This window comes from Oncorhynchus gorbuscha, linkage group LG11, assembly GCF_021184085.1.
Source record: "Oncorhynchus gorbuscha isolate QuinsamMale2020 ecotype Even-year linkage group LG11, OgorEven_v1.0, whole genome shotgun sequence".
Classification (NCBI taxonomy): Eukaryota; Metazoa; Chordata; class Actinopteri; order Salmoniformes; family Salmonidae; genus Oncorhynchus; species Oncorhynchus gorbuscha.
In genome coordinates, this window is record NC_060183.1 from 49,318,229 (window position 1) to 49,330,485 (window position 12,257).

Consider the following 12,257-nt stretch of genomic DNA (forward strand, 5'->3'; position numbering starts at 1 on the left):
TGCTGAGTTTAGGTATTCCTTTTGTACAGGTGGGAAAGGGCAGTGTGGAGTGCAATAGTGATTGCATCATCTGTGGATCTGTTAGGGCGGTATGCAAATTGGAGTGGGTCTAGGGTTTCTGGGATAATGGTGTTGATGTTAGCCATGACCAGCCTTTCAAAGCACTTCATGGCTACAGACATGAGTGCTACGATTCTCTTATTGATGAAGCCGATGACTGAGGTGGAGTATTCCTCAATGCCATTGGATGAATTCCGCAACATTTTCCAGTATCAGTCTGTGCTAGCAAAACAGTCCTGTAGAGTAGCATCCGCGTCATCTGACCAATTCCGTATTGAGCGGGTCACAGGTATTTCCTGCTTCAGTTTTTGCTTGTAAGCTGGATAGAATTATGGTCAGATTTGCCAAATGGAGGGCGGTTGAAAGCTTTGTATGCATTTCTGTGTGTGGAGTAAAGGTGGTCCAGAGTTTTTCCCCCATCTGGTTGTACATTTAACAAGCCGATAGAAATTTAGTAAGACGGATTTAAGTTTCCCTGCATTAAAGTCCCCGGCCACTAGGAGCGCCGCCTCTGGGTGAGTGCTTTCCTGTTCGCTTATGGCGGAATACAGCTCTTTGAATGTGGTCTTAATGCCAACATCAGTCTGTGGTGGTATGTAGACAGCTACAAAAAAAATACAGATCAAAACTCTCTAGGAAGATAGCGCAGTTTACAGTTTATCATGAGATACTCTACCTCAAGCAAGCAAAACCTCGAGACTTCCTTAGATATTGTGCACCAGCTGTTATTTACAAAAATACATAGTCCGCCGCCCCTTGTCTTACCAGACGACGTTGTTTTATCCTGCCGGTACAGCGTATAACCAGCCAGCTGTATGTTGATAATGTTGTCATTCAGCCACGACTTCGTGAAGCATAAGATATTAGTTTTGAATGTCCCGTTGGTAGTTTAATCTTTCACTTAGGTCATCGATTTTATTTTCCAAGGATTGCACGTTTGCTAGCAGAATGGAAGGCAGTGGGAGTTTATTCGATCGCCTACAACTTCTCAGAAGGCAGCCCGCCCCCCGGCCCTTTTTATCTACCTTCTCTTCACACAAATGACAGGGATCTGGGACTGTTCCCAGAAAAGCAGTAGATCATTCACGTTGGGCTCGTCAAGACTCGTTAAAGGGAAGTTTGTGGTGAGCAAATCGCAGTCCTGATGTCCAGAAGTTATTTTTTCTCATAAGAAACAGTTGCAGCAACATTATGTAAAAAATAAGTTAAAGAAGATAAGAACGTTTCATAAGAACAGTCTCTCACCATTGAAAGTACAGAGATGGAGCAGGACACACCCATGTAACTGGGGCAGGATTTTGTGAGGGAAATGTGAATGTTATGAAGTTATATGTGTCACTGTTGTTCAACATAGTAATTACAGTGCATCTTTCAAGGCATAAACCCAATGACATAATGTAAAATAAAAGACGATCCCATAAGTCATATTTATGGTGTTTATTTGATATTTTTGAGATTCAAGGATAATACTCTTCAATGGATTTAATGAATCACATGTCGGCATAAATGAGAGGTAAACGCAACATGGACATTCATATTTATTCTTTTCTGTTTTTCAAATTCGAAAATAAAATTGAGAACCACAAGACACAGATGTTCCCGTGGATATGTTTGAGAGGGGTCTTCATGAGCAGCAGACTATTTCATGTGATGAGCAAATTAAGCAATCAGGAGTCTTTTTACTTTTTCACCAGCTGGATAACGTCCTCATCCTCCATGACATGGTCTTTTCCCACCTTCTGGGGGTTGTGCTTCACTGAAGCACCCCACACCAGAGCACTGAAAATACAGGAAGACGGACTGTTAGAACAATACCAACCAGCTGCAACATTGAATCATATTTGTCTGTGTGCTGGACACAGCTTTAAACAGGAAGCCCAATTCTGATATTTTTTTCACTAATTGGTCTTTTGACCAATCAGATCAGCTCTGATGTGATTGGTCAAAAGACCAATTAAAGGAAAACATATCAGAATTGGGCTGCCTGTACCCATGTGAAATTGGAATGTAATTGTTTTTTTAAAATGTTATATATAGTTTTTATATAGTATAGTTTTTTTTAAAGTTAATTATTTCTTACTGATTGTGGCTTTAAATCAGTTAAATACTGGGAGTGTACCCCAGTCTTTTCAAAAACATCAACAAGATGCACAAAAGCCATTCATCAACAGTATAGTACTCACTATTTTAATTCTTTGAGGAGGCTTTTATGAATCTTCAAACAGAAGTCCTCCACGGCAGTATGTTCAGTAGGTAGAACAACTGGAGATGTGTAGTCAGGAAGCTGGCCTTTGGGTTTGGTGTATCTGGGGGACAACACATTCAAATGATTAATTCACAAAAACAACATTTATCCAAGTAGTACAAAACAGTTGTGTGTAATAGGAGTTATGTTTCATATAGGGTTCCAAAGTCCCATCTAACCCTGTATTTCCTTACATGCGCACTAGGTGCAGGTAGTCCCACATCTTCTCCAGAAGGTCATCAAAATTCCAGCGGGAGTGGGCAGAGATGGGCACGCAGTGGGGCACCTTGTAGATGATGTCCAGTTCTTCAATGGAGATCTGGTCAATTTTGTTGAGCACATAAATGCAGGGGATGTACACTCTGGTGGGATTAAACAGAACTGTTATGTCAGCAGGTCTGTAGGGGAGCGTTGACCTTACTTTGGAATGCGGTATAGCGGGACGTTGGCTAGGGGGTATAGATTGGATCCAATCATTGATTAATTGATGATTAAGAATTTTAAAAAGTCAAAAAATTACATCCCTGAGTTTGTAGAAGTGCTCAGCTGCTTACCGGTTTCCCTCCACCACGTCGATGAGGTCATCAGCCGTGGAGTCACTGCGCAGGGTGATGTCAGCGTTGTGGATCTTGTACTCGGCCAGGATGCTCTTCACTGCGTCACCGTCCAGCTCACTCTGTGGACACTGGAGAAGGAGCAAGAAAGGAAGAACACCAGCATAAGCCCATTGAAATTAAATGAGAGGGATAAAAGAAGAAACTACTTCCAGAGATAGAGAGCTGTGAAGAGAGAGAGAAATGGGAACAGGTTGAGCTGGACGTGAAAGTGATGTATTAAACAGACGTACTGTGACGGTGAAGTTGATGCCCCCTTTGTCCTTCTTCTTGAAGCCGATGTTGGGCGGCTTCTTGTTGAGGCGGATTCCAAAGCCTTCCAGCTCGTGTTCAATCAGCTTCTTGTGGCCCAGAGGCTTTAGGACATCCAACACTATGAGGATCAGGTTGCAGGTTCGAGCCACTGGGAAAAGAAAGACCACAGTTACAAACTACCTTCAAGGTGTGATTGTGACATGTTTGTGTATGGTTCTGATGATTCACCGATGGCTCTCACCTGCGATGACCTGTCGCCCTCTACCCTTGCCATCTTTGGCCCCCTCGATGATACCTGGGAGATCCAGGAGCTTGGAGACACAAAAGTGGAATAAACATACAAATACTGAAACATCTCCTGCAAAACCACCACAAATTAAGTAAAAAGTACAAGTAGCAAAAATACCAATTATCACTGTTAGTACATATTGTCCTCTATTGGCCGTAAAGGAAAACGCCACCCAAAATACATATTTTGGTATTTTCTTCATTAGTCTCCTGTTGATACAGTCCCAAAATGTTTTACACGTCAGCAGTCAAGTTTTCAAGATATTGGACTTTCAAGAAGCATGATGATGTGGAAGTGACACTTGTCTTCTTGAAAGTTCCACATAGAGTGGATTTTCCCTTTAAGCTGAGGTGTAGGATGCACATAAAGTACCTGTATTTTGGCACCCTTGTAGCGGATCACTCCTGGTACTGTGGTGAGGGTGGTGAACTCATAGGCCGCCACCTCAGAGTACACCCCTGCCAGGTTACTTAGCAAAGTAGACTTGCCCACTGAGGGGAACCCTACAAACCCGATACGGGCGTCACCTGTTTTTGCCACATCAAAACCTATACAACAAAGAGTGACACATTAGTATTTATTACAATATGACAAGATCTTGTCCACCTCAACTTATCGACACAAAATATGATGATCACGAGTCAGGACTCACCTTCCCCTGTGCCTCCTCCACTGCCTCCCTTTGGTGTGATAAGTTCTCTCCTCATCTTGGCCAGGCGAGCTTTGAGCAACCCCAAGTGGTTAGACGTGGCCTTGTTCTTCTGAGTCCGAGCCATCTACCCAACACAGACAGAGGATGTTTAAATCATTCATATTCAACACAATACGACAACAGGCAGAACTATAATATTAGCTAGGCCTACTTGTCCAGAGCCAAGTTATTGCGATGGCTGGCTTTCGACTGATCACAAAGAAAACATTGTCATCACGACACCGGGGTGAATTACAATCTGTCAAAACTGGGGATCTCCGGCGTGGTTTTATACGTACCGGCGCCGGTTAGCATGCTACTGGTGTTTAAATAGCTAGTTTGTTACCCTACCAACAATATAACGTTAGCTAGCTAATTTACAGTACCCACTAGCTTACATTAAAAGCACAATAACACACAGCTATGCTCAGACTCAGGTGCCTGACATCATATTATGGTTCTATTCATTTTTTAAAAGGAGAAATCCATTGTAAGGCCTTGATTAGCCAAGTTAAATTTAGCCAACTAGCTAGCCATCTAGTCAATTGGCCAAACAAAAATGTGATTCACAGCTAACGCGTTAGCTAGCATTCGCGACCGTTAACGAACTTACCTCGGCCTCAATTTCTGCTATTTTAGCGAGTAAACTCATCTTGTAGCTGGTCCTTAGATGATATCACTATAACGATTAAACAAGTTTAATAGCAAAGTTTTAAAATGTTGTAGTTTTATCACGCAATCATACAATACTAGCTAGCAACAGCTAGCACCCATGCTTTCAACCTGTGGCTGGGGTCTTGGCGGCTCTCGCGAGGAGGAAGAGGGAAGCAAACCAAAGAAACTCGATGGCATACTGGGCAAACTCAGAAAAGGCGTTGTAGTTGGCGCCACCTACTGGAATGAAGTAGTTTGCAGATTTGTATTTGCTATCAAGCATAAAAAAAGGAATACAAAAATACAAATAAAACAAGTTAGCTGACATGACATATTTCGTGCAACAGCAATGACATGAATGTTGCAGAAATTATGTAATTTAACACATTTCAAATACAAGATTCATGCTTAGTTTTGACAAATCATAAATTAAATGTATCTGACGCTGCAGAATTCAAAACACGCACATAATTCTCTCTCTCTCTCTCTCTCTCTCTCTCTCTCTCTCTCTCTCTCTCTCTCTCTCTCTCTCTCTCTCTCTCCCCCTCCTTCCCTCAGTCCATCCCATCTCTCTCTCGTGCCCTCCCTCCCTCCTTCTGTCCGTCCCCATCTCTCTCTCTCTCTCTCTCTCTCTCTCTCTCTCTCTCTCTCTCTCTCTCTCTCTCTCTCTCCCCCCCCCCCCTCCTCTCTATGTCTCTCTCTCTCCCCCTCCTTCCCTCAGTCCATCCCATCTCTCTCTTGTGCCCTCCCTCCTTCCGTCTGTCCCCGTCTCTCTCTCTCTCCTTCCCTCCCTCCTCTCGTCCCCCCACCCCCTCTCTCTCCCCGCTCTCCCCCTCTCAGTATGTCCCTGTCTCCCCCCCCTTCCTTCCTCCTTCCGTCCATCTGCCTGCGCTCTCTCTCGTTCACTCTCTCTCTCTCGCTTGCACTCTCTCTCGTTCGCACTCTCCCTCCCTCCCTCCCTCCCTCCCTCCCCCTCCCTCCCTCCCTCCCTCCCTCCCTCCCTCCCTCCCTCCCTCCCTCCCTCCCCTCCCTCCCTCCCTCCTTCAGTCCGTCCCTGTCTCCAGTAAAATGGATGGTATTAGTAATGCACACGCATCTGGTAAATAGTAGTTTTTATTGTTTAATATTTCTATCGCATACAGTACATAATATCTCAAAAGTATCTATGTTGCTAAAATTTCTGGATCGACTGTCAGTGTTTTAAAGCTCTAATACCAACAACAGTACATTCAACACTGTAGATGGGATTGAGCTTTTGGTTGGTTGGACAAGGTCATTGCAGAAAGTTGACTAGATAAGTGCCCATCAGATGAATGTGGCACACTCCTTTAACTTCTGAAAACCTTGCAGGAGGGAGGGTGCATATTGCCAAAATGTGCATAAATGGTGGAAGGTTACCTTTATTTCCCTTTGTGACTGGCCAGTGGCCAAGCTATTGCTGTTCAAAACAAAGTTACAAAGCTTTGTTGATAATAATGCTATAATCTTGAGCACATACAATATTTTCACAATTATATGTGTCAGAGATTACTTTTTTGCAGTTAGGTTTTGACATTTTACTTCTCAATCTGATAACCACCACTCATTATTAAGGATATGTGGTTAGTGATCACACAGTAAGTTGCTATATCATCTTCTATACATTCCTCTTGAACTAACAATGTATATTCCTATGGTTTTTGAAAGAGATATATTGAACCTCTTCTGAAGTAAGCTATCATTTCAGAAACAAGACAGGCCTGATCATGGTAGGGATGATGGGAGGCTCTTCAACATGGTTTCTTAACCCTGGTCCTGGAGGTTTACTGGAAGATATGTTGAATATGCTGGATTTAATCTCGACCTATGCAACGTGTTGCATCATTTATTCTGTTCATATCTCTCCATCATCATTTGCTTGTAAATATTGTGTGAAAGACATATATTGTAAGAGGTGTGCGGAGGTGTGCTTATCCTCATGAACATATAAAAATATGAATTTTCTTTTAAAAGTGAGTTACTGTTCTTGTGAGTTATTGGTTTGCATTGCAACCAACTAGCGTTGCTCAGCTGAGGCAAAAAACAGTATAAATACTAAGTGCCTCCAGGACAAGAGTTGAGATATTTTGAGGAAAGAACAAACTGTGTTTGTGATAATTGAAAATATTAATTTCAGTAGCCTAGCAGTTTGATATTGAGGTCCCTTTGTGGTACATAGCATGAGGGCTTTGACTTGAGTCACCCTCACTAATTCACAATTTATTAATTGCGCATTGACCATAAATCCATGCCCAAACACATCTAAATTGTTCTTATTTTAAGGAGCAACAAAAATGTATATAATATGTCAGTCAGTATTGAAGTGCATTGATTAAAAAGTAAGTGCAAGTACAGATTTAGATGCATTCATTTTGATAAGAGGACTAAATTGTTTGCAGTGTGGCCCCAAAAATAGTCATTCTACAGGGGCACTCAGCAACATCAACAAAAAACGCTATAGTTGATGCTGTTTCTAACCTAAAAGATATATGTTTTTTCCTCATATTTCAAGCTGCATATGGTACCTCTGAGTGACAGTATGTGGTACCTTCTTGTGCTGCCCTCTGTCTGCAGTTCATTCATCTCCATCAAATACTTTTTCCTCAATAAAAAGTATTGCTCTACTGCTCGCTGATTGACAGGTCCCTTGATTTCTCAGCTTGCTTTAAGGAACACGGCATCTGAATCAAGCCAGCGGAAGCACAAAGTCTGTGAGAAGAAGCACTATTTTAGTGCCATATCTTTACACCCGGCCGGTAACCTTGCAGTCCTAAAACTGGCTACCTCTGCATAGAGATGGAGTATAGTTCTGATCACAGCCCCCCATCGATAGGCCTAATAGTTTTTACTGAGGAAAGCATATTTTTCTACAGTCCTGTCACCAGAGCAAGGAAAACAACATCTTTTGAGATAATAAAAAACAAACAACAGCATCAGTTTAAAATCCATTGTCCCGGTACCTTGGATTCTGTCATCAGAATTTGGATAACACTTATTGAAAGGCTTTACAATAAATGCAACCTGGCCACATGATGGCAAAAGTCTTCTTTGTAGGTGTTCCACTTGGACTCTAGCTGCTCTCGGAGGAGGTGGGTGGTGCCGTGGAGGACGACCTCCGTCTGGAGACAGACTGTGAGCGCTCAGGGCTGTGTTTGTCGTATGGCTGGAGCTGCACCTCCAGGAAGTCCCTGTGCTGCTGGCTGATGACCTGGCTGATGAGTCCTGGCAGGGCTTGCAGGTTCCCCAGCAGAGTCTCCAGCTTGGTCTCCAGCATGGCGATCCTCTTCTCCATGTCCTCCCCTCTCTCGTTCAGGTCTGAGATCAGGTCATACATGATGTTCTGAGTCTGGAGGAGGAGGAGAGACTCACAGTCAGAGTAAGAGGGTGAGAGCCTCCCAGAGCACGGGGTGCTTTAGGCTAGAGAGGTTGCAGGCAGTTGTAAAATTATTTATTTGTTTTATTTACCTTATTTTGCATATTTTATGAACCTTTATTTACACAGGCAAGTCAATAAATAAGAACAAATTCTTATTTACAATGACGATCTGTCCAGAGGCGAAGACAGCAGCGACGAAGAGAACAAAACAAAGACATCACAAGAATACACATAGACATACACACATGGCAACAGTGCATTTGAGACAATTGAGGGGCAAATCCTGACTTAGTCAAATTTTCACTCAGTCATGCATTGATGTCAAAAGGCTAAGTGAAAATTTTACTGAAATGGAAGTTAGGAGTTGCCCCTCAGCTGAGAAGAGAGAGAGCATGACATTGATACTACTATCAATGTATTGCCTACTCACAAGGCAGGCAATACGCTCGACCTCATCTTTACTAGATGCTGTTCCTCCACTAACCTCATTGCAACTCCCCTCCAAGTCTCCGACCACTGCCTTGTATCCTTTTCCCTCTCGCTCTCATCCAACACCTCCCACACTGCCCCTACTCGGATGGTATCGCGCCGTCCCAACCTTCGCTCTCTCTCCCCCGCTACTCTCTCCTCTTCCATCCTATCATCTCTTCCCTCCGCTCAAACCTTCTCCCACCTATCTCCTGATTCTGCCTCCTCAACCCTCCTCTCCTCCCTCTCTGCATCCCTTGACTCTCTATGTCCCCTATCCTCCAGGCCGGCTCGGTCCTCCCTCCCGCTCCGTGGCTCGATGACTCATTGCGAGCTCACAGAACAGGGCTCCGGGCAGCCGAGCGGAAATGGAGGAAAACTCGCCTCCCTGCGGACCTGGCATCCTTTCACTCCCTCCTCTCTACATTTTCCTCCTCTGTCTCTGCTGCTAAAGCCACTTTCTACCACGCTAAATTCCAAGCATCTGCCTCTAACCCTAGGAAGCTCTTTGCCACCTTCTCCTCCCTCCTGAATCCTCCGCCCCCCCCCCTCCTCCCTCTCTGCAGATGACTTCGTCAACCATTTTGAAAAGAAGGTCCACGACATCCGATCCTCGTTTGCTAAGTCAAACGACACCGTTGGTTCTGCTCACACTGCCCTACCCTGTGCTCTGACCTCTTTCTCCCCTCTCTCTCCAGATGAAATCTCGCGTCTTGTGACGGCCGGCCGCCCAACAACCTGCCCGCTTGACCCTATCCCCTCCTCTCTTCTCCAGACCATTTCCGGAGACCTTCTCCCTTACCTCACCTCGCTCATCAACTCATCCCTGACCGCTGGCTACGTCCCTTCCGTCTTCAAGAGAGCGAGAGTTGCACCCCTTCTGAAAAAACCTACACTCGATCCCTCCGATGTCAACAATTACAGACCAGTATCCCTTCTTTCTTTTCTCTCCAAAACTCTTGAACGTGCCGTCCTTGGCCAGCTCTCCCGCTATCTCTCTCTGAATGACCTTCTTGATCCAAATCAGTCAGGTTTCAAGACTAGTCATTCAACTGAGACTGCTCTCCTCTGTATCACGGAGGCGCTCCGCACTGCTAAAGCTAACTCTCTCTCCTCTGCTCTCATCCTTCTAGATCTGTCGGCTGCCTTCGATACTGTGAACCATCAGATCCTCCTCTCCACCCTCTCCGAGTTGGGCATCTCCGGCGCGGCCCACGCTTGGATTGCGTCCTACCTGACAGGTCGCTCCTACCAGGTGGCGTGGCGAGAATCTGTCTCCTCACCACGCGCTCTCACCACTGGTGTCCCCAGGGCTCTGTTCTTGGCCCTCTCCTATTCTCGCTATACACCAAGTCACTTGGCTCTGTCATAACCTCACATGGTCTCTCTTATCATTGCTATGCAGACGACACACAATTAATCTTCTCCTTTCCCCCTTCTGATGACCAGGTGGCGAATCGCATCTCTGCATGTCTGGCAGACATATCAGTGTGGATGACGGATCACCACCTCAAGCTGAACCTCGGCAAGACGGAGCTGCTCTTCCTCCTGGGGAAGGACTGCCCGTTCCATGATCTCGCCATCATGGTTGACAACTCCATTGTGTCCTCCTCCCAGAGCGCCAAGAACCTTGGTGTGATCCTGGACAACACCCTGTCGTTCTCAACCAACATCAAGGCGGTGGCCCGTTCCTGTAGGTTCATGCTCTACAACATCCGCAGAGTACGACCCTGCCTCACACAGGAAGCGGCGCAGGTCCTAATCCAGGCACTTGTCATCTCCCGTCTGGATTACTGCAACTCGCTGTTGGCTGGGCTCCCTGCCTGTGCCATTAAACCCCTTCAACTCATCCAGAACGCCGCAGCCCGTCTGGTGTTCAACCTTCCCAAGTTCTCTCACGTCACCCCGCTCCTCCGTTCTCTCCACTGGCTTCCAGTTGAAGCTCGCATCTGTGAGGGGAACGGCACCTCAGTACCTCCAGGCTCTGATCAGGCCCTACACCCAAACAAGGGCACTGCGTTCATCCACCTCTGGCCTGCTCGCCTCCCTACCACTGAGGAAGTACAGCTCCCGCTCAGCCCAGTCAAAACTGTTCGCTGCTCTGGCCCCCCAATGGTGGAACAAACTCCCTCACGACGCCAGGACAGCGGAGTCAATCACCACCTTCCGGAGACACCTGAAACCCCACCTCTTTAAGGAATACCTAGGATAGGATAAAGTAATCCTTCTCACCCCCCCCCCCCCCTTAAAATATTTAGATGCACTATTGTAAAGTGGTTGTTCCACTGGATGTCATAAGGTGAATGCACCAATTTGTAAGTCGCTCTGGATAAGAGCGTCTGCTAAATGACTTAAATGTAAATGTAAATGTAAATGTAACTAGATACAGCTTGTGATTCATTTGATCATGGGTTGCATCATTCTAAGTATCTAATCACTACTATCTACGGTTTCCCACTACAGCACTAAACTGTTCCTTGGAGATGTTGATTTTACAGGCTATTAGTTTGCATTCCTGTCAGAACTGAACTCAGTCTACAGCTATTCTCAGACAAAAGGGTTACAACGCAACTGTCTCGGTGACTGTTGAAACGAGAACAATCTTAAAGTGCCCTCCAAAACGAAATGATTATTCACTGTGATAAAAAGAGTGTTAGAAACGCACAGCTGAGTCAATGTAGACAGAGACAGATCAACATAATATAACAAATAGTGTGTCTGGACACGGGTAGCCTAATTAACATTTTACAGAGGTTCATCATCACAACAAACAACCCACTGGGCACACACTGGTTGAATCAACGTTGTGTCCATGTCATCTCAATGAAAATATGTTGAACGAACGTGGAATAGACGTTGAATGGATGTCTGTGCCCAGTGGGAAAACCGGATGCTGAAGATAAGCAAATCAAATATGAATTGATAACTTGCAGAGAAATTCTGCTGTATACACTTACTAACTTCTGCGCCAGGAAGTTGATCTTCTTCCTCTGGAGACATGGCATGTTATCAAACAGTGAGATATCCAGTTCTGTGGGGGCTGGAGAGTGGGAGTGAGGGCTGCTGTGTACCGAGCTAATGTTCACTATGAAAGTAATCACTGCCAGCCTGTGGCCAATGCCATCCATCATTCATCTGGTCCTTTTCTCATTTGGGGCAGGAATAATGGGTTGGGTGGCTTGTTTAGAATCACAGTGATCCACTGAGGACCAAAACAACACTGACAGCTATTCACCACTGACACTCCAACTGAGGCAGATAACGTTTCGCTAGGTTGCATCACTACCACAACAACTCATCACGTCCTATGATGTTTTAAAAGAAAATAATTTTCCACAGATGATCAAGGAATTTAGAATTGATATGCTTAGAGAGATTGAATCTATATCGGAAACCTTGATGTATAGCCCATGAAATGAGGAACCAATTTTATGGTTGCCTCTGAATTCATGAAAATAAGGATGGGACCTTGAGGCGACAGCAAAATGCAACATTTAGAGTTATTGCCCTGCCAAAACCAATCTGAGCCTCTCTCTGTAAGAAGTGAATTGTGGATAGACACATACAGTTGAAGTCAGAAGTTTACA

The 12,257-nt window shown here is 44.9% G+C and overlaps 2 protein-coding genes across 5 annotated transcripts in view; both read right to left on the bottom strand.

The window, feature by feature from the left end:
* Positions 1 to 1,482: 1,482 nt before the first annotated feature.
* LOC124047852 (developmentally-regulated GTP-binding protein 1-like) lies at positions 1,483 to 4,976 on the bottom strand. The gene is made up of 9 exons (XM_046368175.1): positions 4,768 to 4,976; positions 4,116 to 4,239; positions 3,836 to 4,011; positions 3,416 to 3,485; positions 3,153 to 3,322; positions 2,860 to 2,990; positions 2,500 to 2,667; positions 2,244 to 2,366; positions 1,483 to 1,839 (listed from the first exon to the last, which is right to left on the bottom strand). Exons 1-9 carry the CDS (start codon positions 4,804 to 4,806, stop codon positions 1,740 to 1,742), a joined length of 1,101 nt encoding a protein of 366 aa, XP_046224131.1. The 5' UTR covers positions 4,807 to 4,976; the 3' UTR covers positions 1,483 to 1,739.
* A 937-nt stretch (positions 4,977 to 5,913) lies between these two features.
* The window catches only part of LOC124048858 (small conductance calcium-activated potassium channel protein 2-like), a 39,073-nt gene continuing 32,729 nt past the window's right edge, over positions 5,914 to 12,257 (bottom strand). For 2 of the 4 annotated variants that reach the window (XM_046369979.1, XM_046369982.1), the window contains one exon: positions 5,914 to 8,172. In XM_046369979.1, the coding sequence (XP_046225935.1) occupies positions 7,897 to 8,172 (276 nt within the window). In that variant the 3' untranslated portion in view covers positions 5,914 to 7,896. The remainder of the gene's footprint in view (positions 8,173 to 12,257) is intronic. The other 2 variants (XM_046369980.1, XM_046369981.1) reach the window with 2 other exon arrangements.

Excerpts from the sequence above, each read along its gene's own strand:
- LOC124047852 (XM_046368175.1), bottom strand. The coding sequence starts at position 4,806 with ATGAGTTTACTCGCTAAAATAGCAGAAATTGAGGCCGAG. Across the intron at positions 4,012-4,115 it reads TGGAGGAGGCACAGGGGAAG|GTTTTGATGTGGCAAAAACA; the intron begins GTGAGTCCTGAC and ends TTTGTTGTATAG. Across the intron at positions 1,840-2,243 it reads CTCCTCAAAGAATTAAAATA|TGCTCTGGTGTGGGGTGCTT; the intron begins GTGAGTACTATA and ends CTGTATTTTCAG.